This window comes from Macaca thibetana, chromosome 8 (genome assembly GCF_024542745.1).
Source record: "Macaca thibetana thibetana isolate TM-01 chromosome 8, ASM2454274v1, whole genome shotgun sequence".
In the NCBI taxonomy this organism is placed as follows: domain Eukaryota; kingdom Metazoa; phylum Chordata; class Mammalia; order Primates; family Cercopithecidae; genus Macaca; species Macaca thibetana.
Window position 1 is genome coordinate 88,476,583 of NC_065585.1, and position 24,523 is coordinate 88,501,105.

At 41.6% G+C, this 24,523-nt stretch overlaps 3 protein-coding genes across 10 annotated transcripts in view; 2 read left to right on the top strand and 1 right to left on the bottom strand.

The window, feature by feature from the left end:
• RPS20 (ribosomal protein S20) overlaps positions 1 to 24,523 on the top strand; it is a 549,922-nt gene that overhangs the window by 397,267 nt on the left and 128,132 nt on the right. The gene's annotated exons all lie outside the window — the stretch shown is intronic.
• CHCHD7 (coiled-coil-helix-coiled-coil-helix domain containing 7) overlaps positions 1,044 to 24,523 on the bottom strand; it is a 1,019,570-nt gene continuing 996,090 nt past the window's right edge. For 2 of the 7 annotated variants that reach the window (XM_050802376.1, XM_050802377.1), the window contains exons 2-5: positions 8,077 to 8,125; positions 4,921 to 4,990; positions 3,099 to 3,197; positions 1,044 to 2,316 (exon numbers count right to left, since the gene is read on the bottom strand). In XM_050802376.1, coding sequence (XP_050658333.1) covers positions 2,212 to 2,316; positions 3,099 to 3,197; positions 4,921 to 4,974 — 258 coding nt within the window. In that variant the 5' untranslated portion in view covers positions 4,975 to 4,990; positions 8,077 to 8,125 and the 3' untranslated portion in view covers positions 1,044 to 2,211. Of the gene's footprint in view, positions 2,317 to 3,098; positions 3,242 to 4,920; positions 4,991 to 8,076; positions 8,146 to 22,067; positions 22,072 to 24,523 lie in introns of those variants that run through there. The other 5 variants (XM_050802378.1, XM_050802379.1, XM_050802375.1 and 2 more) reach the window with 5 other exon arrangements.
• PLAG1 (PLAG1 zinc finger) overlaps positions 8,592 to 24,523 on the top strand; it is a 45,616-nt gene continuing 29,684 nt past the window's right edge. For both annotated transcript variants that reach the window (XM_050802351.1, XM_050802349.1), the window contains exon 1: positions 8,592 to 8,795. The gene's annotated coding sequence lies outside the window, so the exon portion shown is untranslated. The remainder of the gene's footprint in view (positions 8,796 to 24,523) is intronic.

Genomic DNA, 24,523 nt, shown 5'->3' on the forward strand with positions numbered 1-24,523 from the left:
ATGCATTGAAGCCTGGGCAAGAGTGAGACCTTGTCTCTAAAAAACAAAATGAGCCGTGCGCGGTGGCTCACGCCTATAATCCCAGCACTTTGGAAGGCTGAGGAAGGTGGATTACCTGAGGTCAGCAGTTCAAGACAGCCTGGCCAACGTGGTGAAACCCCATCACTACTAAAAACACAAAAATTAGCCGGGCGTGGTGGCTCATGCCTGTAATCCCAGGTACTTGGGAGTCTGAGGCACGAGAATCGCTTGAGCCTGGCAGGCAGAGGTTCCAGTGAGCCAAGATCACACCACTGCACTCCAGTCTGGGCAACAGAGCAGCACTCATCTCAAAAAAAAAAAAAAAAAAGTTTCTTCCCCAATCTCCAGAACTATAGCTCCCTACAGAGTGCCACTGGTGACCAACTGGTTCTTCTTCTTCTTTTTTGAGACAGTCTCACTGTCGCCCAGTGGGCTGGAGTGCAGTGGCGCGATCTCGGCTCACTGCAAGCTCCGCCTCCCAGGTTCACACCATTCTCCTGCCTCAGCCTCCAGAGTAGCTGTGACTACAGGCACCCGCCACCAAGCCCAGATAATTTTTTATATTTTTAGTAGAGACGGGGTTTCACCACGTTAGCCAGGATGGTCTTGATCTTCTGACCTCGTGATCCACCTGCCTCGGCCTCCCAAAGTGCTGGGATTACAGGCGTGAGCCACCACGCCGAGCCGCCAACTGCAGTTCTTGAACCTACATCAACCTCAACCCAGAGGCCAGCGGGCAGGAGGGCCTGGTGGGAAGGCGGGTATCCATGTCTTTACCTGAAGTGCTCAGAATAAGGCAAAGGTACTGAAAAGACTCAACAAGAGTGGCATCAGGACAACTAGTTACAGGATGAATGTTGATATTGGTATGTAAATTCAAAGAAGTGACATTAAAATTCCAAGCCCTTTAACAAGTGTGCTTAAAAAAGTACTAAAATACTTCTTACACAGGTATGCATTCATTCTTTTCTGGTCCTGTTTTAATCCATCATTTTTATACCAGTCCATACAAATGAAAAGAATTTTGGAAATAATTCATTTTTTATTCAAATATAACTACATTTAACAATCAAGGTCATGTGGCTTAGAAACCCAAGCTTGGTTTTAGACTCAGACAGATGGTTCATTGTCAGCAGCCATTAAAACAATGTTCTTGAATTAGACCAGATGAAGAGAAGGGACAAAAGCATGTTTTCAAGTACATATTAAATTTCATTCAATAATAGTATGTCTTCATACAACTACCGTGAATTAAACAAATGATTCTAAAAGGCAGTGGGCATAAGGAGGGTTGCTTCACAATCTACCCCAGTCACCACACTGAATAAGTATTGTGTTTATATCATAAAGTGAGGTTCTAGTCTCATCAGTGTTGAGTTCACCTGATGAACCCCGACCCCTTTCCCTACCCAACTCATCCTGCAAATAGAAATTCTACTTCTAAAGGAATCCATTTGTCTTTCTTCCCATTACTGTGGTTCAAAAACTGATACTACAGCTACCCAATATTTAAGGATTTTAATCACAGAATCCTGTAACTAAGCCTTTCTTTAAAGAAAGACAACCAGTTCTTTTTTATGCCATTTATTTAGAAAAACCCCTTTGTCCCTAGTGAATGTACTAACCTTATTTAAACAAAGATAAGTGAGGGAAGTAAGAACTGATTTGAGGAATGAGCCTGGGATCTGAGGCCCACCACACATTCCTTACCTTCAACTTACCTTTCCAGTCTTCTCCCACCACTGCTCCACCCACCTGAGATTTTATGTGGAACAAGCTACAGGATACTCTCTGAATGTGGTTCCAGCTTCCCTTGCCTCACACTCTTGCTCATAGCATTTCCTTTACTTGGAAACATTGCCTTCATCTCAGCCCCATTCAGTCTTTACTTGTTCACATCATACTCTTCTTTCAAAACTCAGTGGAAAAGTTCGATTTCTCATGTAGCCTTACCTAACTCCATGCCTCGAGAAAATCATGCAAACTCATGCCACAGCACAGCCAGCAGCAACATACCATCGGCATGGCACTGACAGCAAGCAAAAAGGACACGGGGTGACTTCACTGTCTCCACTTGAAGAACTTAAGGTCTGTCTGGGTGAGGGGTGTACAGTCTTAAATATTACAGCGATCATTTATTAGAAATATTCATCTGCTTCTAAGTTATATAAATACTTTTAATGCAAACATTCAATAGGGCATCTTTCCCATTGCTCTCAAGATTTCATCTCTTTCTGCTGCCGTAGGCATACATGGCTTCACTCCGTTCCGTCTTCTCTGCATCATGATAGAATGCTGTGTACAGGCATTAAAATAAAAAAGAAGAAACCAAAATCAGTCATGTATTAAATGCTAATCATTTGCCAGTAATTTGCTATTGCTTCCTCAAACAGGAAATTCTAAAAACCAAGTTTAAAAAAAAAACCCAAAACCTAATTATAGGACTCCAGATAAACGTTTTTAAATTATTAACAATTAAATAGAAGTAGTCATTCCCACAGGAATACATTAACAGCAATTGGGATGGGAATATACAAAGTACAAAAGTATATACAGTCCATCAAGAAGAGCTACTGAATAATCGTGAAATAAAACCAACAGTGCGTTTAGCAAAGGGAAAGGAAATAGCTGGATTCAGTGGTTCAAGGAAACAGAAATTATATACCAATGTTTTCAGAAAAATGGAGCATTTTAACTACCATGGATGGCAGTGAGAAAGAAAAAGGCAGAAATGGAAGTCTAACATGATGTGTTATGACAAGGGAAGTGAAACATTCTGTTCATCTCCAGGAAAACTAAATTTATAACAAAGACATTGTTTTAGGGCTGCAGATACTTAAATGCCTAGGAAGACCCACCTATATTAAAACTGCATTCTTATAGCTTAGAGGATGAGGAGGCAGCTAACGAGAGCTCTCAAGGATCTTTCAGGGCTAAAGCAGCAGAGGATAAAGTTGAAAAGTTAAGTTTCCCTACAGCCATCAGTGGGAAAAGATTGTGGGTACTGACTAATTTTAGGCGTCAGTTTCAAGCCTAGGAGATGGGTTTTAACACAAAGTTAACCAATCTAGGCTTACCCAGAATTTCCGGCAGTTTTTATACTTCAAGAAGTAAGTGGAACACCTTTCCTTGTCATAGTTATTTTCATCCAGACATCTGGTGGAAGCATCAGATTCCTTACAGACATAAGAGAGGCATCATTTAAAAGGTAGAATAGGATCTAAAAGCAAACAGACAAAAAAATAAACAAGCTGCTTCCCTAGAAGCAAATAACGTGAAATAGTTCATTTGTGTTCATTTTGACGGGTAGACTCTAATAAAAACTGGACAATCTCGCCAACTATCCCAGTATGCACTCTGCTTAGGCTAACACCTTCCTTTTTATAATCTGGGCCCGTTTTCTGAATATGTGATCACAGGAATTTGAGCCAAATAACTGTGATTAATTAATCCAGTAACCATTTTAGTAAGAAACTGAGGCAAGGTGCAATGTGTTAAATGACTACTGCACAGCTAGAATCAGAATCCATCTCCTGACTCACAGTACATCTCTCCTGCTTTTCCAGATTTTCATTTTGGCTTGAATGTTTGATCATAACGTTGGTTTCAAGATTCCAAGTAAATCACTAATAACTGGTCTACATCAAGACAACCTAAATTAACACCATTTATCTCAATGCATTTTTGGCTACCATTTACTCCATTATACGAATACACTATTATATAAGCAATTTTAATAGATATTACTTCAAAACCAAACAGGCTATAAATTCAAAGGAAAGTAGGTGCCACATGGGGATTAAATTTAAGCTGTGTGAACTGGAAGTACATTGAATAACTTAAAAGTGAAAGGTATGATTCTGTGAAGTCATCTAAAGCAGGGATCCCCAAACCCCGGGCCACAAAGTCGTACTGGTCTGTGGTCTGTTAGGAATCCCGCCAGACAGCAGGAGATGAGCAGTGGGCGAGTGAGCCTTACCACCTGAGCTCCCCTTCCTGTCACGTCAGTGGGAGCATTAGATTCTCACAGGAGCATGAACTCTATTGTGAACTGCATGTCTGTGAGGGATCTAGGTTGCAAGCTCCTTATGAGAATCTAACGCCTGTTGACGCCCACCCCCTTCCCCGTCCGTGGAAAAAATTGTCTTCCACAAAACCAGTCCTTGGTGCCCAAAAGGTTGGGGACCACAGATCTAAAGGAAAGCTTTAGCTATATGGGTAGATAGTTTGCAACACATATCTAAGAAACATGTTCTACCTAAACAGAACAAAGCCGAATTTCTATGCCAAATATTTAATGAATGTATATATTTGGAAAATGCGTATCACTAAACAGTATAATTTTCATGGGACCAGTTATGATAACTACATTATTCAAAGGTAGCAAAACCACAAGTAAGTATTGCAAATCATACCAAATAAATGCCAATAAAAGCCTACTCTTAAGACATTTTGTTTATGAGATACCTTTGTGAAAACCTTTAAGCTTTAAATAGGCTAATTCTATTATCAGCCCATTACTCTCAGCCAGGTTGTCAAGGACATGATGCTATTATTACTAGTGAAACAATAAATGTCAGTGACAGTTTAAAAATATCATACCTTCCAGTTTTCCATGTTTGGACTAAACATTCTCAGTGTTACATTTTCCTGTGTAGTTTTACAGTGACAACCAAATGCTTGCATATTATACAAATAAGGAAAACTAAAGAACACATGAATGTTACAGAAATTATAAACATCTAAAAATGCTCTAGTTAAAAAGGATATGCTGGCCAGCAATATTTTTTGTAGAGAAATAACTTTATTCAACAACTGCAGAAAACAAAGGCCCACAAAACTAAAAGCAGCCTGTTTTTCCAACGTAACACTCATGAAAATTAAAGCAAACCATCCTACCGACAAGCAAGGATTTATGTCAGGATCTCTCAGCCTCCCTGTTACCACGGGCATCCTGACAGTCTTCTTACTGAGGGTAGACACAAAAAAATAATTATGCAGATGACAGAAAATAAATCAATACATCTCAACAGCCCTAAAAGTACCTGAAATTTTGATTTTGGCATAATGATCACCTAGTGAGGAACTTCGTGTATTCTCTGTATTTTGTGAATAAAAACTTGAACGTGGCTGGGTGCGGTGGCTCACGCCTGTAATCCCAGCACTTTGGGAGGCTGAGGCGGGTGGATCACGAGGTCAGGAGATCGAGACCAGCCTGGCTAACATGGTGAAACCCCGTCTCTACTAAATATACAAAAAATGAGCCAGGCATGGTGGTGGGCGCCTGTAGTCCCAGCTACTCGGGAGGCTGAGGCAGAAGAATGGTGTGAACCTGGGAGGCAGAGCTTGCAGTGAGCCAAGATCGCGCCACTGCACTCCAGCCTGGGTGAGAGCGAGACTCCATCTCAAAAAAAAAAAAAAAAAAAAAAAAAAAAAACTTGAACGTGTTTTTCCTTTGTATGGCCATGCCTCAACACAAAGGCCATATATTGGACTGAAATGCATCTACGGCCTGGGTGTGGTGTCACCTGCCTGTAATTCCTGCACTTTGGGAAGCTAGGGCTGAAGGGCTGCTTAAGCTCAGCAGTTCGAGATCAACCTAGGCGACACAGAGAAACCCCATTTCTACCAAAAATACAAAATTAGCCTGGTGTCGTGCCGTGTGCCTGTGGTCCCAGCTACTTGCAAGGCTAAGGTGGAAGGATCACTATAGCCCACGAAGTCAAGGCTGCAGTCAACTGTGATTGCATCAGTGCACTCCAGCCTGGGTGACAGAGAGACTGTCTCAAAAAAACAAAAAAGAAAGATAGTTCAATTATAATTCAGTTGTGGTTTACTCTTATTCTTAAGCAACCAAATGCACTAATAAAACCTAAGAATACAGTATGCATTCCAACAATTACTTCCTTATTTTACAGCAATTAGCATACAAAATAAGAATGGAATTCAGTACAGTCCAACTTTAGCACAAACATTCATCAACTGAAGTACCAGAGTGCCTATTTTATGGCCAATAGTAGGGTAACCAACACACCAAAAAGCCAAGTTATTGCTTAGTTGACATTATGAAAAGTTATACTGTTTAAAAAACAAAAGAGTAGAAATTTTACTTCCAGTGGCATCTTCTTTTTAACTGATTGCTTCCCTCGGTTGCAGGAAGTCAGGGAATGCTACTGTGCTTCTGTAATCTTCCAATTCAATTCCTAGAGAAACAGCTTTGCAAAAGCTGGGGAGGCCGAGTCGGGCGGATCACAAGATCAGGAGTTCAAGACCAGCCTGACCAACATGGTGAAACTCTGTCTCTACTAAAAATACAAAAATTAGCCGAGCTTGGTGGCACGCGCCTGTAATCCCAGCTACTCAGGAGGCCGAGGCAGGAGAATCGCTTGAACCTGGGAAGCAGAGATCGCAGTGAGTCGAGATCGTGCCACTGCACTCCAGCCCAAGCGACAGTGGGAGACTCCGTCTTTTAAAAAAAAAAAAAAAAAAAAAAAAAAAAAAAAGACTCACCCAGCCCGGTTCTACTATGGGAAAGACCAGGATGTCCAGGCCAAAGGAGACCAGGCTTTGCAAAAAAATCAATGGAAAAGGGTTTGGTTATTCTGGTGTCCATTAACTAATCACTGAATAATAATTTTATGATTTTCACTGAACAATACAAGAAAATATCCTGCAAACAGTAACATCTTGGCAAAAAAGAAATCGATGCTGTTCAATTATATCTACAAGCTTCTTCCTCTCCTGAAGATAATTTTTTTTTTTCACGCTTGACTTCTTCCTGAGAGATGATAGTAAATAAATTCACAGCTTTCTTTTTTACATCTATCCTATGATGTGAGAACACAGAATTCTTCTTAGCTGTTCATACACTTTAGATTTAATAATCTCAACGAGGATCAGACAACTTTGCATTAAAGTTTCGTGCCTTACGTGAAAGTATCCTACTCTATATTTTATTGTCAGTCAGAAATTCTTTAAAAATAATACCTAGGTAACATGACATATAACCAGTTCGAGTTTGGTGCATGAGTTTCTTCACATTTCATTTCCTTTTCCTTCCGGATTCTAAACACAAGGCACTCTAAATTTGGATTTCCGAAAGTCCCCTCCTTTGCATGAGTTCCTCGTGTATTAACTGGAATTGAAGAGGAAATGTCAATTTACAGTGAGAAGCGGGGCTGAAGTGCAACATCAAGTGCTTGGCTGAAGGGGCCTTATCTATTACTTTTTGAATGTACTAAACAAATGTTACAAGGCTCTACTACTTGCAGAGGATAGCCAGAAAGAAAAACCAAGCAAAGATTTGAAGGAGGGGCCACAAAACCATAGCACATTCGGGTAATAACTCTAAAATCCACTCCACAGGGCAAACTGCTTAATAAAGCAGTTCTTGATTTCCCATCCAGTGGTTCACGTCCCCCCTCTCTAAGTAGCTTTGAAAGGGCAGGGGGATGGAAACGTTTCTGAACACGTTCATGCCCACACGCCCCGGGGTCGGAGCCCGGGCAGGGTCCACGGTTCTGCTAAACCCGGAAGCTGCACACGCCGTGCCGTTAACCCACTGCCAGGTGCAGAGGGTAAGAAGTCAAGGGTGGCCCGCTGGAGGTGGGCGGGCAGGGCGAGGAGAAACATGGGGCGAACCCGAGGCCTCGCCGTCTTCCGCGGTGTAGCCCGCCAGCGTCTGATCCTGGACAGTGCGCACAGGTGAACACACCTTGCTGTGCCCTGAGACCGTGCCGAGAGAGGCAAGGGGCGAGGAAAACGCAGGGAACTGGGGGTGGGGCCGGCAACTGCGCTTCAGAGGCTACAGAGAAGGAGAGTGGAAGAAGAGCTGGGGTTGCCCGGACTAGGCAGGGGTCATCTTCCTCGCCCCCGGAGCGAACAGACCGCTGTGGCAGGAGGAAGAGCAACGGGAAGAGGTTCGCGCTGCGGCGAAACCTGGCGGCAGCGCCTCCGCGCCGCAGAAGTGGATTCGGGCCCCGCTGCGGCCCAAGGGCACCCCTCTCTTCCCGCTTTTCTGCGGCCGCCTGGGAAGTAGGGCGGGGGACCACTCACCTCGGGCCTCCGCTTCGCCAGCACCCAGGCCGTCTCCAGCTCCAAACACGTCAATGGCTCACGCAGCAGGACCTTAAGTAGCGCGCATCCGAACTTGCTGCCCCCGCTCCCCGGCGGCAGCCCGCCCAATCGGCGCGCGCCGCCGCGAGACTGACAGCCGCGCGGGGCCCTGGGCCGCAGGGGCAGGCGGGCCTCGCCCCGCCCCCGCCTGGCGAAAGGAGGGCCGAGGCGGGAGGAGTGGGCGGGGCGGGGCGCGCGACCCCGCCCCCTCTCCCCCGCCCCACCGCACCTCCCAGCCGCGGCCCGTCTCTTAACACTTCGCCTTGACGGGCGGCGCCGCGGCCCAATGGGTGGGTCGGCTCCCGCCAGCGGCGGCGCCGAGTGGACGGCTCCCGGGCGGAGCGCGCGCGGGGGGCGGGCGCAGTGGCGGGCGGGGGTTGGGGGCGGTCCGATGGGAGGCGGGGGCGGTGGCCGAACAGGCAGGGGGAGGCGGCGGTGGGCGCGACGTCGGCGGCGGCGGCGGCGGCGGCGGCGGCGGCAGCTGCAAGTTGGGCTGCAGGGGCAGCGCATACACTACAATGGCTGCTGGAAAGAGGCGTAAGGAAACAATTTCCAGGCCCGCCGCGTCCAGCCCGAAATATGAGAAAAAAATTATTAGAAATTCCGCGGGCGGTGTAGAGGCGGCGGACGGGCCGGAGGGAGGATGTTAAAGCCCCGCGGTGAGTTCTCCGGGGGTCCGGGGCGGCGGCGAGGCGTTTAGCGGGAGAAATATCAGGGTTATTTAAATTATGGGACTAGCCGAGGGGGCAGAGGAGCAGCGGCGGCGGCAGGAGGAGGAAAAGTTTGTGCTACTCTCAGCCCCTGCTCAGGACCCCAGAGAGAAAAATAATAATAAAAAATAAAATAAAATAATTACGCGGGGCTGCGAGGACTCCCGAAGTCGCTTCTGACAGGGCAGGGGGCGATGCGGCTGGGGACCCGAAGGTGAGGTCGGTGGGAAAAAAAAAAAACCCTTTATTCAGGGTCTGGAAAGTTTGAAAAGTTTTCCTCCTCCTCCTCCTCCTCCTCTCTGGTGCTGTGAATATTGTGACAGCGGCAGCGGCAGCAGCGAGAGCGGAAGACATTAGAGACCCGAAAAATAAGGGAAAAATTAATATAAATTCAGTTTTGAGGGTAAACTCTCCGCATTTTCCACCAAAACATCCCGGGGGAAGGTCGCTTCCCAAAGGGCCTGGCGGAAACCCGCAGTCGGCAATATTTGGGGGGCACTTTGAGTGACTTGGGGTAACTTTGCCCCTTTTTCAAAAGAGGTTTTTCTTTTCTGGAGAAATGAATTTGTTTTTGCCCTTTCCTCAGGTGGGCAAGCCGGGGTCGGGGTGCGGGGTCTGCAGGGAGGTGTGAGCCTGGGGTGTGTGGCTGCGAGGGGGGGTAGGGGGAGGGGGTGCTAAATGAAAGCAGGAGATCGGCACAGAGCAGGGACAGCTTGTTGTCAGTATCATAAACAACCAAAATGGAGGGAGAACTCAGGCATATAACCAAATAAAAATTTTTAAAAAATCGCAAAAAATCCCTAAAAATCCGGGATGCTCCCCCTTTTCTCGCTAAAGGTAAAAGTATGTACCGCCTTTCCCCTGAAGTCCATTTTGACTTTGCAGGGACCAAGGAGTTAATATTTATTTATTTTTTAAAACTTTCGAAGGGCAAAAGCCTTTTATAACTCAACCGACAATGAGAAAACGTGAAAATCCGATGCAAGAGAAGCAGGGGGAGCGAGGGGGGAGGTGGTAGTGCAGAAACTGCTAAACTTATTGGTAATGTGGACTGATCTGAGATAAGATAAACACTATATTTGCTATTTTATAACTCTCTTTTAATGATCTTTGCGGGGTTTTTTTGGGTGGAAAAAAAAGTGATGCCATTTTCTTAATAGAGTTAATATGTGTGATTGGAAGAATAAACCTTTCCGGCTTTAGATTGCATTTTCGTCGCATTTATGCTTCAGGTTTTGTTAGTGGCTCCCTCCTTTCTTTAAACTGGGCTCTGCAAAGGAGGGATAGAGAGGTGATGGTGCTCAGAGAGGCTGGAGTGCAAGGCTGGAGTACCTTTTGGGGAGGGGTGTGGAGTTGCTTGGTTTCCCCCTTCCTGACACGTTTGCTTCACCTGTTCATCCTTCCTGAAGAATGTTAAGCTGAGGTTTTCTGGTTTTATGTATATAAAAGGATGATGTCTCTTGCATCACATTGATGTTAATGGGAAAGTGCTGCTGATGTTGGTTCCACGTGGGATATGGGACAGAGCAGGGCATTTTAAAGGGACAGCTTCTCTTTTCCTATGGTTTTCATCACCTACACAGAATCACTGTCTGAGGACCAAAAGCAGAGGTGCTAGGAGGGTGTGGTGATGGAAGATCCTTCCCTTTCTGTTACTCCAGTGCACCCACCCATAGGAGTGATGGAGGGACAGGAGGGATAAACAGCCTCAACTGAAGATGGATATGTGTATAGTTTGTATCCAAGCTGTTCTTTTGTGTAACAAGCCCTCCCAGGAACTTTTCATGTTACATTGCTTTGCTTTGGAAGCTGATTTTGGAAGGAATTGTGGAAAAATGGAAATAGTTTAAGGTGTGTGGTGTAATGGTATAGCATATTGAACAGTTATGAATTCTGTGCAGTGAGATCAAAGAGCTGTGTATGCCCATAATGTGATTTTACAGCCATTTTGTAAAAGCTGTAAAATACCTAATATTCAATTTTGCTTAAGGTACATTGAGGACTTCTGGTTGAAAATTACAGAGTGGTTAAGATTCTTTTAATATTGTAAGCAGTAGGCATTTCTTTAGGGGGAAGGAAAGTACACACACCAACACCATGGAAAAGTTTACACATCCATATTTAAAGTCCATCCTATACATGGGCTGTAACTTTGCGCCTTTGAAATGAAAAGATTTAAAAAATCCTGAGCCCTATGAGTTTTCATCTTCTGCGTTGAATTTATTTGTGTTATTTAACAGAAAGTGTTTACTGACCATAAACTACTATCGGCTCTTATGTTTTAGATTTCCACGATATTTTCCAAATTTAAAATATGCAAATTGTTAGCTGTACTATAATGGGGATTAAGGTTAATCTTCAGTAGAAATTACTTGTGTTCCATTTTCCACAGGTATATGGAGTTTCTGAAATAAATCCTTATTTCCTCTTGTTTTTATGATTTATAGACATGGATTAAAGTTAGAGCTGAATTTTTAGACTTCTTATATAGAATGTTTTTTCTTGCCATACTGTATAAACAAGTTATTATTTTTGTAGTCCATTATATGTTAACTTGTGTTTACAACTGAGTTCTTCCAACTTTCTGTAAATACCTCCATAACAACATCACATCGGTAACGTGTTTGAGTACATCATCTTGTGGTTTCTGATTTTGGAAGCAATTACAACTTTCTAAGAACTCATTAAAAAATTAATCTCATCACCCACAGTTAAATCAAAATTGATTGGAAAAGGATTAAGCTATCAATAGAGAAGGGAAACTCCTCCCTGCCCAATGATCTTCTGTCCGGAGGTTTCAGAATGCCATTAAGACTTACAAAGCCTTTTCAGTTTATCTTACGTTTTCATTGTATTTTGGCTCAAGACAGTTACATTGACTATAAGTAGTCAGAATTATGCTGTGCATTTAAAGTAAATGAGACTTAGATCTTGAATAATTGCCACTTTGACAAACCAGATGCTAATATCAATAAATTCAATCTCTATAAAAAAATGAAGGAATTCAAGTTATATTAGATCATCGTGTTATTCAGGTTGTTTGGACACTTTGTGATTGGTTTATTGTCAATCTAAATAAAAGTGCTAGTATTGTGATTTTTTTTCTTCCTCTCATATAGGGTGGTGTAAAACTTTCTTCATGTTTGTATTTGATGCAACTAGCTACTTGTCTGATTTAGAAAATGCACTCAGAGTGCACAAATCTAAAATCTGTAATCGCTTAGAGAGTCTTATTTAGATGGGGCACAGCACAATATTTAATTTGAAGTGATTGTACTGAGCTTTTGTGATGCCTTAGAAATACTACCTGTTGAACATCCTTTTCTGAAGCTACTGTTAAATTATACCAACATACAGAAATAATGTAATGATGTTGTGTACTCAAAATCTTTATTTCAGTTGGAATCGGAGAATTCTCATATATTGATAGTCTTATTTGAAATTTATATGCCTAATTTTGCTACTTGAAATTCTACAAAGAATTTAGCTGCTGTAGAAGATTTATAAGTGTGGGCTAATATTGACACATTCTGTATCTGTATATTATTACCAAAATATTTTAGTAAATAGTAAGTAGATATTTATAACAAAATAAAGTAGTGAATTTGCTTTATCAGTATAGTTTTAAAATTTGAAGGGTACTATTTGTGTTTTAATAGCATGCACAGGTGGGGGTTATTCCTTCATTTTTAATGTAATCCTGGTTGTCAGTATGTACATTTTGGTTTGATATTCTGCAAATTTTCCTTTCTAAGGATTAAATTTGTTGTTTCCTAAATTAAATGTAATGCTCCTGTCCTAAGTGAGATTTGAAAAGCCAGATGACTAAAATATATATCTATAGCTATCTTTGAAGTTTTGTTTCAGTAACCATTTGCCTCTTGAGCTGTGTAGTCCAAATAATTTTATCTAAGAATGTTTTAATATTTTTTCTTTAGAATCATGTTCTTTGGAAAATTAAGATATATAAAAAATTACCAGTTACACACATCCCCAAGGAAAAAAAAGTTTTACTGAAGAAATTTACTTACATTGCTTGGAATACATATTCTTTTTGGTGTGTTTGCAAGTGTATAAGAAATAAATATTAATTTTTTCTCTTTATATTGATAACATCTTAGATTCTTTAATTATTTGAGTAAGGGAAGAGTTTCAAAAGGAGAAAAGTGAATCTGTTCAACAAAATCCAAGGTAGTGAATATGATCAAGGTAAAAGGGCTATAAATCATCCCTTGAGCCATTTTGAAATGTCTTAAGAACCTGATAAACACTTTTTCTGAAACATTGAATACTTTGAAAGTATATAAGTCACTTCTGAAAAACAAAGGTAGACCTTTAGTTTTAGCAGGAATTAATATAGGTAGCATATTTAACCAATTAGTAAGTGTTTAGGTAGTCATGGAAAAGTATTTACAAATATGTAAAATATAAGTGCAGGGTAAATCAGATTGATTAGCTGTAAAGTTAACCTGATTTTAGAATTCATGCATGGGAATTCTTTTATATTTTACCATAAGAATACCTTGGAGGTAACTAATTTTTGCTTTTTGTATTTATTTTATTGCCTAAATGTTTTGAAATGCTCAAACCTGAAATCCACTGTTACTACTTTTCATTTATATTAGGTTAACTTTTATATCTTATTTGCAAATTTCATTGTAAAATATCATTTGAAAAATTAAGATTTTTAGATTGTAAAATTTTATAAAAGTATTGAGCTATTAACATTTGAAGTTATAAGAAATGTATGTGTGTAATAGCCTAGTAGAAATTATTACAGGGACATAATTTGATTTTTACTTTTAAATTGATTAGCCTGCTGCCCAGAGGTTTGCATTATACTCACTGTTTATAGCTATCCCTGCCTCCTCTTTACAGGGTGGTATTGACAAGGATATGGTGGTGTGGAACTTCCAAGGGCACTTGGGTATTTTTGTTTTCTGATTTTGCGTATGTATTGGTGTTTGTTGTTAAGAATTTTGCTCTTTAAAAAAAAATGCTTATCAGCACATTTAAAAATTTTATAAAACAGAAATATCTTATTTTTTTTAAAAGGTGGTGTGATACTGCATTAAAATTGTTAGTATTTAAAAGTCCCTGGATGTCTTGTAAACAGAGTTACTACAGGATCATGGTATTAAAACTAACCATAGTGTGTGTTGGGAATTTGAGATGACTACCTAAAAAATGTGTGTGCATGTGTAGAATGAATGAACTTATGCAGTATGTCTTAGGTTAATAGGACAAGAAATTTGCTTAAAATATTTCCTTGCATTTAAAAGTGGAATCTTCTTAATCTAAAAACATAGAAAACCTAGCAGTGTGAATATGTTAGGAAGCAAAAATGTTTTTTTGGTGCCTTTTAAAAATAATTTTAAACAATGAAAATATATAACAATAAGTATGGACTAAAATGTCCAAAATTCATGGTAAAGAATTTGGTAGATAAGAATTTCAGAGAAAAATAACAATTGTGGTAAATTAAAAATTAATCTTATGTGAATAAATAATAACCAACTACAAGGCAAAAGTTATAATTTTGCCTTAAAAATTAGATAATTGGGGAGATCTGCCAAGAATATTTTTAATACCAATTGTTGGTTTTATAATGACCTTTTTAAAATAGATCCCCAAAGCTTTCCTTCCTTATCTTCTTAGATTTGAATTAAATTAAATTAAATTCTAAGAATAATTTGTAGTGGTTATTCAGAATTTTTTTTAAATAAGAAAAATTACTTTCTGCTATTTTTATAAAAGATTTTAAAGATTATTTTAAATGTGTGTCTTCGTGAAGTGTCCTGAGAAAGTTAGAAATTATTGAAAATCATTTTCTTCATTGTTCATCAGAAAGCTTAAAACTTTAAGTTAATGAAATAAATTTTAAAACCTCAGTCTAAGAATAGTTTGCTTCATGGACTTTTTTAGAGCAATTTAAATAATTTGTTACAGACTTAGTCACATTTAAAAATCCTTTCACAAGATAATGATAACATTTCACCAACAAAGTTCTTAATTTCTGGTATGTTTTTAGGTCTATACTGCCGAGTAAAGGAATTTTTTCTTTCCCATTTATTATTTAGCAATTATTTTTCTGAAAGAGAATCTAAACTTTTGGTATTATCTTCTGGGATAGAAGTTGCCTTTAGTATTAGAAAATATTTTGAGAGTGGAGGGGGCATCTTTTCTTAAAAGGCAACAGAATCCTTTACAGATTGTGAAGGATGTGCCATTAGAGAGTCTTGAACTCTTCTTTTTTGAAAATGAGAGCCCTATTTTAGCCTTTCAGTCATTAAATATTTGAATTATTATTGCAGACCAATATTGGAATTGCACATATACATATTGATTATGATTTCCTATCTTTTTGTTTCTGAATGTGATAATATTCTCAGAATAAATACTACATGTAGAGGACTGCCATATCAATTTTTTTGAAAGTGTATCTCTTTAACCAATGGTTAGACATTAGAGCCCTTTAACTTTAAAATACATTTTTGGAGACTTTTAAACTAGAAATCAATTAGCAAATGAAGAATTTAGCCCCTTTGGCTCAAAGGCAAAATTGGAAAGTGTCATAATCACTTTTATTCCTTTGAAGATACCTTAGTAAATATTTATTGAATTGCTCTTGATCATGAGAATTTTAAGAAATTAAACCTGGAAACTTAAGATAGTTCAAGTGTATAGGTTCAAAATAGCACCGGTTGGATTTTAGTCTACCAGATTTTCTCAGTAACTTGATTTTTTCTTGTGTTGTCTTAATGCTGGAATTACATAGAGCTCACATCACTTTTCATCATACCCTAAAAGAGTTATAATGACTACGTTTCATTTTTATCAACTTTGGACAATGAAGGAAAAATGCTGTTTTATTATATATGAGCACTTTCCTTTTCTTAAGCTATTTTCTGTATTTCCTAAACATAATTTATTTAAGCACTGCATTCCATTGAAGAGAAATTTGCTCCATTATTCTATGTTATTATACATTTGCAACTTATAGAACAGTTGTCACTTTATATATTTGGATTCTTATGACCTTATAGCCTATTATAAACTTAAAAACAAATATTAACATGACCAGCATATCCTATTATAAATAAGCTACACCTCAAACATGAATTTGTTTTCCTTGCACCTTTAAAATTCTTTCTAAATAAATCTAAGAAAATGTTCATCTGTTTTGCTAATTTGTCATAGACTGAGGTAATTTAATTGTATAAATTTCAATCTAGATTTTTCTCTTCTAATATTGGTAGCATTTTACTTGATATTTACTATTCAATTTCATAGGATTTTAGCATTAAAATAGAAATAGATGTATAATAAAATAGGTTAATTACACCAAGAGTGGTGGAAGCAGCCCTACCAGTTATCTGGAAGATTTTTTAAATGTTTCAAAGAAGGAAAGTTTCTGTAATGATCAGGCACACCAAACAGGAGTTAGTGACATTTTATGTTTTTATCTTGCTTCATAAAACGTAAGCATTCTCAGGGCTACTGTCATGCAAACAAATAACTGATTTAACTGTGCTCTATGTTAAGCACATCTATCAGGTCTAGCTTTTAATGTAATTTGCTCAGTTTATTTTTAAGAAAAAGGTATCAGACATATATTTCAGAAATAATTTGTCATATATTATGCTTTGAAAGATGCTGTATTAAAATATATTGTCATATTTGCTTATCCAAATCAAAATGAAAGTAAACTATCAACTAATAGGCTTAATTAGACATAGAATGAAAGCTTTAAATATTTAACTGAATAACTTGATTTACTGCCGAAATACACATAATTTTAATTGAAGTAGTTGTTTTTGTATCTAAATCTACTTTTTATGCCTAGAGGTTTGTAAGCAAAGTACAAAAAATACATATAAAATTCTGTAGAAGTTGCTGAGCAGCTAGCCTTTATCAGTTAATAAAAATATTTTTTTTTCAAATATATGGTCAAAATTACTTAAAAATCATGATATATTCAATTATTTTCATTATTTTTCAAAAAAAGGAATGACAAATAGGTCAGCACTTGGTTGAATGTCTATTGTATTTAAATTCTTAATTATCAAGCATTTAATACTTTTAATAGTATTTCAATTTTTTAAGTACTGTTACGGATGTTTTTCTTACAAGCCCTTCTTTTGGGAAAGTATAAACAAGTGTCTGTACTTCCTATCTCACAATATTGCTGTTGAGAGATTGCTGGTAGACAGTTATTTTAAAACTTTACTTCTTTAACTGCTTTTATTTGATATGTTCTCAAGATCATGTTATTCTTAAATTCCTATCTGAGAGCACTTTTAATTATAGCCTGTGTTATCTTTTAAAATATATACCAGAGATACAGTTGCTCTACTTAAACATTGGATCTCATATGGTGCTTGAATTTAATTATTCTTAGTTCACCTTTTATCCGTCAGTGCAGGGAAAGGTAGAGAAAGCAGTTTGTTGTGGGAGAAATGCAATTGATCACATTCAGAGGCTGACTCATAATAGCTTTTGTACAATGCATGATACTCTTCCAGAATTAAAAGAAATTTCTTAATTAAAGCCAAAAATCCGTACATCTAAGTTTGTCCTAATCAGATTTCAGGCACACTTGTGTGCTTCCATTGGCCCTTCCAAGTGTTCTTGCTGTTTGCATGTGTTTGGTTCTCAGTGCTGCCACCCTGTGTATGGCAGTGCCTTACGTAGACTAGTTTTCTGTGCTTTTTAAAATCAAGCAATAACATCCAAAACCACTTCTGGAAAATGAGCATATGTATTAAAATTAATATAAAAGTCATTGTGGTATACTCTGGTTCTGTGTTTAATGCTGTACTAAAATCTAGATTTTTTTTAAGTTGCGCAGTTCAGAAGTGTGGTCTTCAACTGCTAAGTATAAAATTTAGAAAATTTTAAAGATAAGTAACTTTATATATTTCATCCATCATTTCACTGAAATAAAGTAGAATTAGATTAGTATTTTAAATCTAGCTTGAAATTGATCAAATAAGAAAGCAGAGGTTCTGATCCTTTAAAGATGAGATGTTACAAGATTTTTTTATTTCAGCCAAGTTTTAGTTAAAAATTTTTCCTAGTAAAAACAAAACAAAGTGAGCACAAAAACTGTTTATGTTTAAAAGAAAAAGAAACTCGATTTGATTGGTTGAATTATTCCCTGAATTATTAGCAACATGACTTTTAAATTATAACTCCCAAAATATTTTGAGCATTAATGCTATGCTTCAGCCATAAAATACTTTGGCTACCTGTCAGTCTTTGCTTTTACCTATACTATCGCATTTAGTTTTCACAGCAATCTCATGAGATAGGAATTGCAAGGATAATGTGTATGCAAGAAGCAATAATGATTTCAGAAATTGGAATTCTGTTACTTTTTATAAGTAAATCTTTAGAATGGACAGACCTATAGCAGCTAATTATTATATGTTATTTGGGTAGTATAAACCTAAATTATGTCCATATTGAAGTTCATATATTTAAGAAAATGTACATTCTTACAAAAATGAAGATTTCAGGCATAGAGTTGACAGAGTAATTCAAGTTAAAAAGTGCTAAATGTCAGCTTTAAGCTGTACATAAGGAATTGGGGAAATTTATCAACTTATTAAGCTAAAGGAGATTTTTGTAAAGATATAAGCATAAACTTTGTCTCATAATAAGGATCTTAAATAGGTAGTTTTGTTAATTTTGACCTTAAATTTGTTTCAAAGCTGTCTAATTTCAGAATAATAAATAAACATTTTCCCCAAAATTTTTGAATGGTTTTAGTTCATTAAACAATGTAATTCTGCATGATGACAATTGAAAATACTGCTTAGCTTGGTTAATTTTAGATGTTAGGCTTCCAAGCTAGAAATGCCACTGATGATCTTCCCACCCAGGAGAGTTAAAAGAATTTAATATAGTATATGGTATTGTCCCAATTACTAAAGAATTTCAAGTTTCACATCTCCATTTTGTTATTCATGTAATCTCCATGGGTTTGGGGGATTTGGGGATTTCTCTCTTCCTTTGTGTCTCCCCTCTAATAAACACATAAATATTCCTTAAATTTATTTTAAAATAAAAATGTAATTGATACAGGAAATGTGGCTAAATGTTGAATTGGGAGAGAAAGAAAAATTTTTTAAACTTCTCTGCTTTTATGTCTTTGGATGATGAGTTAATATATAAAGAGATCCCAGAGCATTGTATTTTAAAATGCTAAATGAATGGTAGAGACAGTAAAAACTATAGGTGCTCAAGGGAGGAAGAGATGGAACTTGAGATGGACTTTGAAAAAGGCATGAGTTAGGAATCGGCAGAAAGAAGCAGGGCTGTTCAGGTGAGAGGAATGGGTTCAGCAGAGGTTAGGAGACAGAGAAGACCAGTCTGACTGGAGAGGATGGTTTGCAAGGGGACAGTTCAAGAGCGGCTAGAAAGGTGTGCTGAGATCTGATTGTGAAAAGCCTTTGTTACCAGCCTGAGGAACGTGCACTATGTGCTGTGGAAGGCATTGTAGCTTTTTGAGCAGAGGAGGATGAATTAGGAAAGATAAGTTGATCCAGAGTCCAGAATAAACTGACCCCACGGATGTAAGACTAGAGTTAGAGAAATGTGAACATATTCCGCATTGGAAGTGGGGCCCGCTGCATGCAGAAGTCTCAGGTCTTTACCACTAGGTCCATTCTGCTAACAATTAAGACTTCAGCTATTCTGTGAATGGCTCTACCATTTTTTTAGTTCCCCAGTCATGGAACCACCTTTTTCTGCATTCGGTTGGAACTTACATCATAGGTTTAATACTAGTGTTATAGAGATATTAATGAAGTGGACACATAGAAGAAGTTAATACCACCTGGAGGAATTAGACTCACAGAGGAGCTGGCTGTAAAGCCGAGAATGGTGGGGGATGGCCAGGGGACCCGGGGAAGGATGCTTAGGCCCAGCATATGTAGCACGCACCCCATTCTCCTGTAGTTGAGTGTCAGGGTGTCAGGGGTGAGCAGAATGATGGTGGAGAAAGCTAGAAAGGGAGACTGGGGCCAGGAGGCATCAGGTCCTGAAGGCCACACAGAAGGGGTTTTATTCCATTGAGAGGGCACCCACTGAGGTTCAGAGCTGGGTCTTTCATGATGTAAACCCAGTCTTTTACCTGCGTTCCCATTCTCTCTCCTTTGCTCATTCCTCTCACCAGCGATTCTCAACATCTAATGTTCTCCTATAACCCTCTCACCAGATGTCTAGCTTAGCTCCCAGAGAAGACTGGGACTGGCAGTGCCCTCTTTACCTCTGGATTCCTCTGTAATGGTGCCCAGCCCTCCTGTAGGGGAGGATCGGGGGTGGCAGAGATGTACTGCCTAGTGCCAGGAAGGGTTGGTCTAGTTGGGGAGGCTGGGCCCCAGGGCTGTATGCCGGGGCTTCTGGAGCCAGCCAGTTACTCCGGCCCCTCGTAGGGCCTTGTATTGTCACTCACCCCTCCCATCTTGGAATTTCCCATCTCTTCCTCTCCACTTGCAAAATAAGCTCAGATCTTCCCGAATCAAAAAAATAAAATATACCTTTGGCTTCATCATCCCCCTTCCCTAAGTACCTTTCTCCTCATCAGGGCCAGACTTTCTGGAAGAGTGGTCCATGTGCTGTGTTTCTTTCATCTCCCCTTACTCTTTAGCTATCCTGCCCCTTTATTTTGAGTCTGCCTTTGGAGGGAACATCCATCAACAGCCTCCCAGGTACCAAACCTGGTGGCATCATTTCCATTTTATCCCCACTTGGCCTTTCTGCGGGATTCCACATGTTTTGCAAACTCCTGCATCTGTGACTTTTCTGGCTTTGCTGTTTCTTCTCTGGCACCTCCTTTGCACTTTGGTTGGGTGGCACCATTTTTCCACCTGTCCCCCAACCACCAGCATTTTGGCATTCCCCAGGGTTTGCGGCATTCCCCAGTCCATTTCTGTCAGTGTACACCTTTCCTGAGCACCGGTTCCCACTCCTGTGGTACCTTTAGCTTGCAGCTTTGTGCTAATGAAGCCTCAGTCTCTACCTCTCTCTAGGGCCTCCATGTCGCTTTTCTGTTTACACTAACATCTCCACATCTATGTGCAGGACACCTTTCCTTTTATGTGTTAGTCATTCAGCAAAGTTTACAAAGTGCCTGCCACACAGGTCAAGTACCATGTTGGGTACTAAGCCAGGCCCCACCCTCATTGAGCAAAGGACACAGTAGTTAGCAGGGTTCCCTTGGGGTGCAGCAGGCAGCATGAAGGAAGGAAGAAGGAGTTCAAAGGTGAGGAGTCCTGGGGGCCGGGGAAGAGGGACTCTAAGAGACAGCGATCAGGGGACACCTCTTGATAAAAGGCCCTTTGTATAGAGGCCTGAATGATGAGAAGGGGTGGGCCAGGAGTGACCTGGAGGGATGCTCCAGACAGAGGCCCTGAGGTTGTATCGGAGGAGCCCTATGTGCTGGAGGCAGAGGGAGCGAGATGGGGACTGGGCAGAGAGCCATCTTGCTGGACTGTCTTGTAACCTCTATGGGGACCACTGGCCCGGAGTGCAATAGAACTCTGGAGCAGAGCGGGGGTTGTCCTTTGCAGGGTGGCTGTCACCTCCAGCCTCATCCTCATCTGTGCTGCCCTCTGCACATGGCTATAGGAGGGTGCCCCGTCACCTCTTTCCTCCCCTGCCTCTTTGAGAGCCATGTTGCTGGGGCACCCACAGCCTGCCTGCCTCAGCTATGGTGACCCTTCTGTGCCTGCACAGCCACGTCCTTCTCACCTGCCCTGGAACACCGCTCCATACCATGCGTGAGTATGCATCTTCCTCTCAGGACTGAGCCGTGGAAGGCAAGGACCGCGTGCTGTCCTCCACCCCGCTTTCTCTGTCTCAGAACCGGCGCGTGGTAAATTCCTGGAGAGGAGTGCTCTGTTTTCAGGGGCAGTCCAGAGGTTTGATTGTGGTGAAGGGAAGTTAGAGGAAGCCCTGAGCAGCAGTTAGAGGCTGTGTGATGCTGGTCGTCCATTCCAGAGGGTGTCCGGGATGACATTGAGTCCCGGGGAGAAGTCAGTAAGAGGAAGCCTGGGATCACTTCTTTGGAGTCACCCAGCCTCTTGTTAACTGTGAAGTGTGGAACAGCAAGGTTGGGGGAGAGGGGGTGGTTAAGCTTGTCTCTGCTGCTCCCTACCCACCCTGTTCCCTGCTCCTTCCATGTCTAAGCCCTGCCCAACAAGTACAGACAGACCCCCTGACCGCCACCAGGCCAGCCCTCACCTGCAGCAAGCCTTGTTACCATGGGGGTGGCAGAGACAACTACACATGCCTCAAAGAAAGACAGACACAGACGCATGAGGCAAAAGGATGCACGCCCCTCAGAATACCCAGAGCAAGGGAGACCCACAATCCCAGAAAGAGAAACACACGGGGGCCTAAGCACAGTGGGCGTGGGAGGCTGTATCTGTCTGTGCAGGTATGTGTAAATTACGTTTATATTTATATTTCAGGAGAGAACCAGTGGGAGAAAGACAGGCACAGAGAAAGAAGAGACACACACACCCAGTTCACACCCAGAGAGGGGAAAGAGATGCGCCAGCAACTCGGACTCTGTCTTTCCCCTGCTTGAGGGGAGACCTCAAAGCGGGGAAAGACACTGCATGCTCATCAGGACAGGCTGGGAAGAGACACTGAGGACAGCCGGACTGGGGGAGAGAGTGACACATCCAGAAGGTGGAGGTGGGAGAGACAGATTCCAGGATGGGCGGGAGAAAGAGGTACACTCACGCCAGGATGTGAGCAGAGACGCACACTCCCACGGTGGAGGGACACACAGCTCCAGACACGAGGACAGGACACCGGTCCCGCCAGGATTTGGGGAGAGAGGCACACATGCTCAGACGGGGTAGACACACACAAGCATGCAGAGCTGGCAGAGAGACACAGACACCTGCTCTGCAGCATGGAGAGAAAGACCCCCAGAGTTGGGGGAAGAGACAAATACACTCCAGAGTGGGAGGGCCCCAGAGATCCACAAACATACACAGCCCTGGAGGGGAGAGAGGAGCACACACACACACTAGGGAGGGAGAGGGTGCCTGTGCCGCACTTGGGAACACAAGACCACAGACAGAGCAACTCCAAAGGGAGGCGGCACATGTGTGCACACACATGCACACCCCCATGCATCTGGATGGGGTGAGGGGAGAGACACATGCATAGAGGAGGATGCACACATGTGTACGCATGCCAGGATGCAGGAGGGAGGCCCACACGCTTGCAGAGGAGTTAAGACAGGCCAGGTGAAAGATAGCGCACCAAGGGCAGTGAGAGGAGATACACGGGATCAAGAGATGTTTACACACTACTCATCCATGCCTGTGGTACTTGCACTGTCCCCGAGACTCAGGGCGGGAAATGATCACAGTGCCACCCACTTGTCCTCAAGCCCCACTGGGTGCGCCCATAGAGCCGGGTCTGTGCATGGCAGTCAGCGCTTGGCCCCTGAAAACACCTGAACTCTGCCTATCCTCCTCAGGTCACCCATATCCAGACAAAAGGTCACACCAAGGTCCTTTACCCTAATTAAAATGCTGGAAGTATGCAGCAGAGGCATCACACGCTCATATAGCCGGTTCTATCCTCCGAATGTGATGTACATGTGAATCACAACTATCTTGAGAGTACAACAGTAGAGTGAAGAACCTCTCGATTAAACCAATACAGTAAATGCTGGTGCATCACCAGATTCAACAGTTAGTGCCTCCACGGCCAGGCTTGTTTCTTCTATCCCCTACCCATGCCTGTCCCCATTCCCTCGAGGTTGTTTATTTTCCTGCAGGTGTGAAGTTATTTCATGTCATTTGTATATTTATGATCATGTATCTTTGGCTTCCCAGCATCTTCTGCTTGGGATTCTCTTTTCCCCTGCTCCTTAGACAGCAGCTTTCCGGCCAACTCTGTGGTTCCATGGTACTTCTGTGCTCCCCAAATCCCCCTGTGGTGCCCGTGTTATGGCAGTGAGCATGCAGCTACCTTGCCTTGTAGTTAGGTGTGTCCTCCCACACCCGCGGGACTAGGTCTGTCATCTTGATATCACTCCTTACCTGCACACAGCAAGCACTTGGGAGGTTTTGTGAGACAAGTGCCCCGAGCTCTAACAGTTCAAAGGAGAGACTTGTGTTGCCCGTCTTGGGCCCTGTCTTCTCACCAACCCAGAGCTCCCTGGGCACTGGCCCTCTCCCGGCTTGCACTGTCTCCTGTTCTCCCACAAGAAGCCAGGCGCCTTGAGCTTCAGGACCTCCTGCCGCCTTAGAGTTGGGCTGAGGTGGCCTCAGGCAAGGGAACCTGCTCGGTGCTCTCTCCAGCCGCTGGCTATGAACTTGGGGCTTCCTCACATCTGTCTTGCCCCCTGCAGCCTTCACCAGCCCTGGATGCTGGCTTTCTGGGTCGTGGCTCCACCACCACCCTACCCCAGCCTCTCTGGCACCTGCCCTCTGCATGTTCTCCCCTGCTGGCCCAAGAAAGCTGGTTAGCTTCCGTGAAGAGTGCAGGTGGTGGACCAGCTGGCTCTGTAACAGACTCCGTGAACTGAGAAGTGACTCCCTTATCTGGAAGAATAGTGCTGTCTGACTGAAGTGCTTGCCCTTTGCTGACTGTTCCGGGCACCTACACATAGTGATGCCTTTTATCCTAGTGATGGCTCC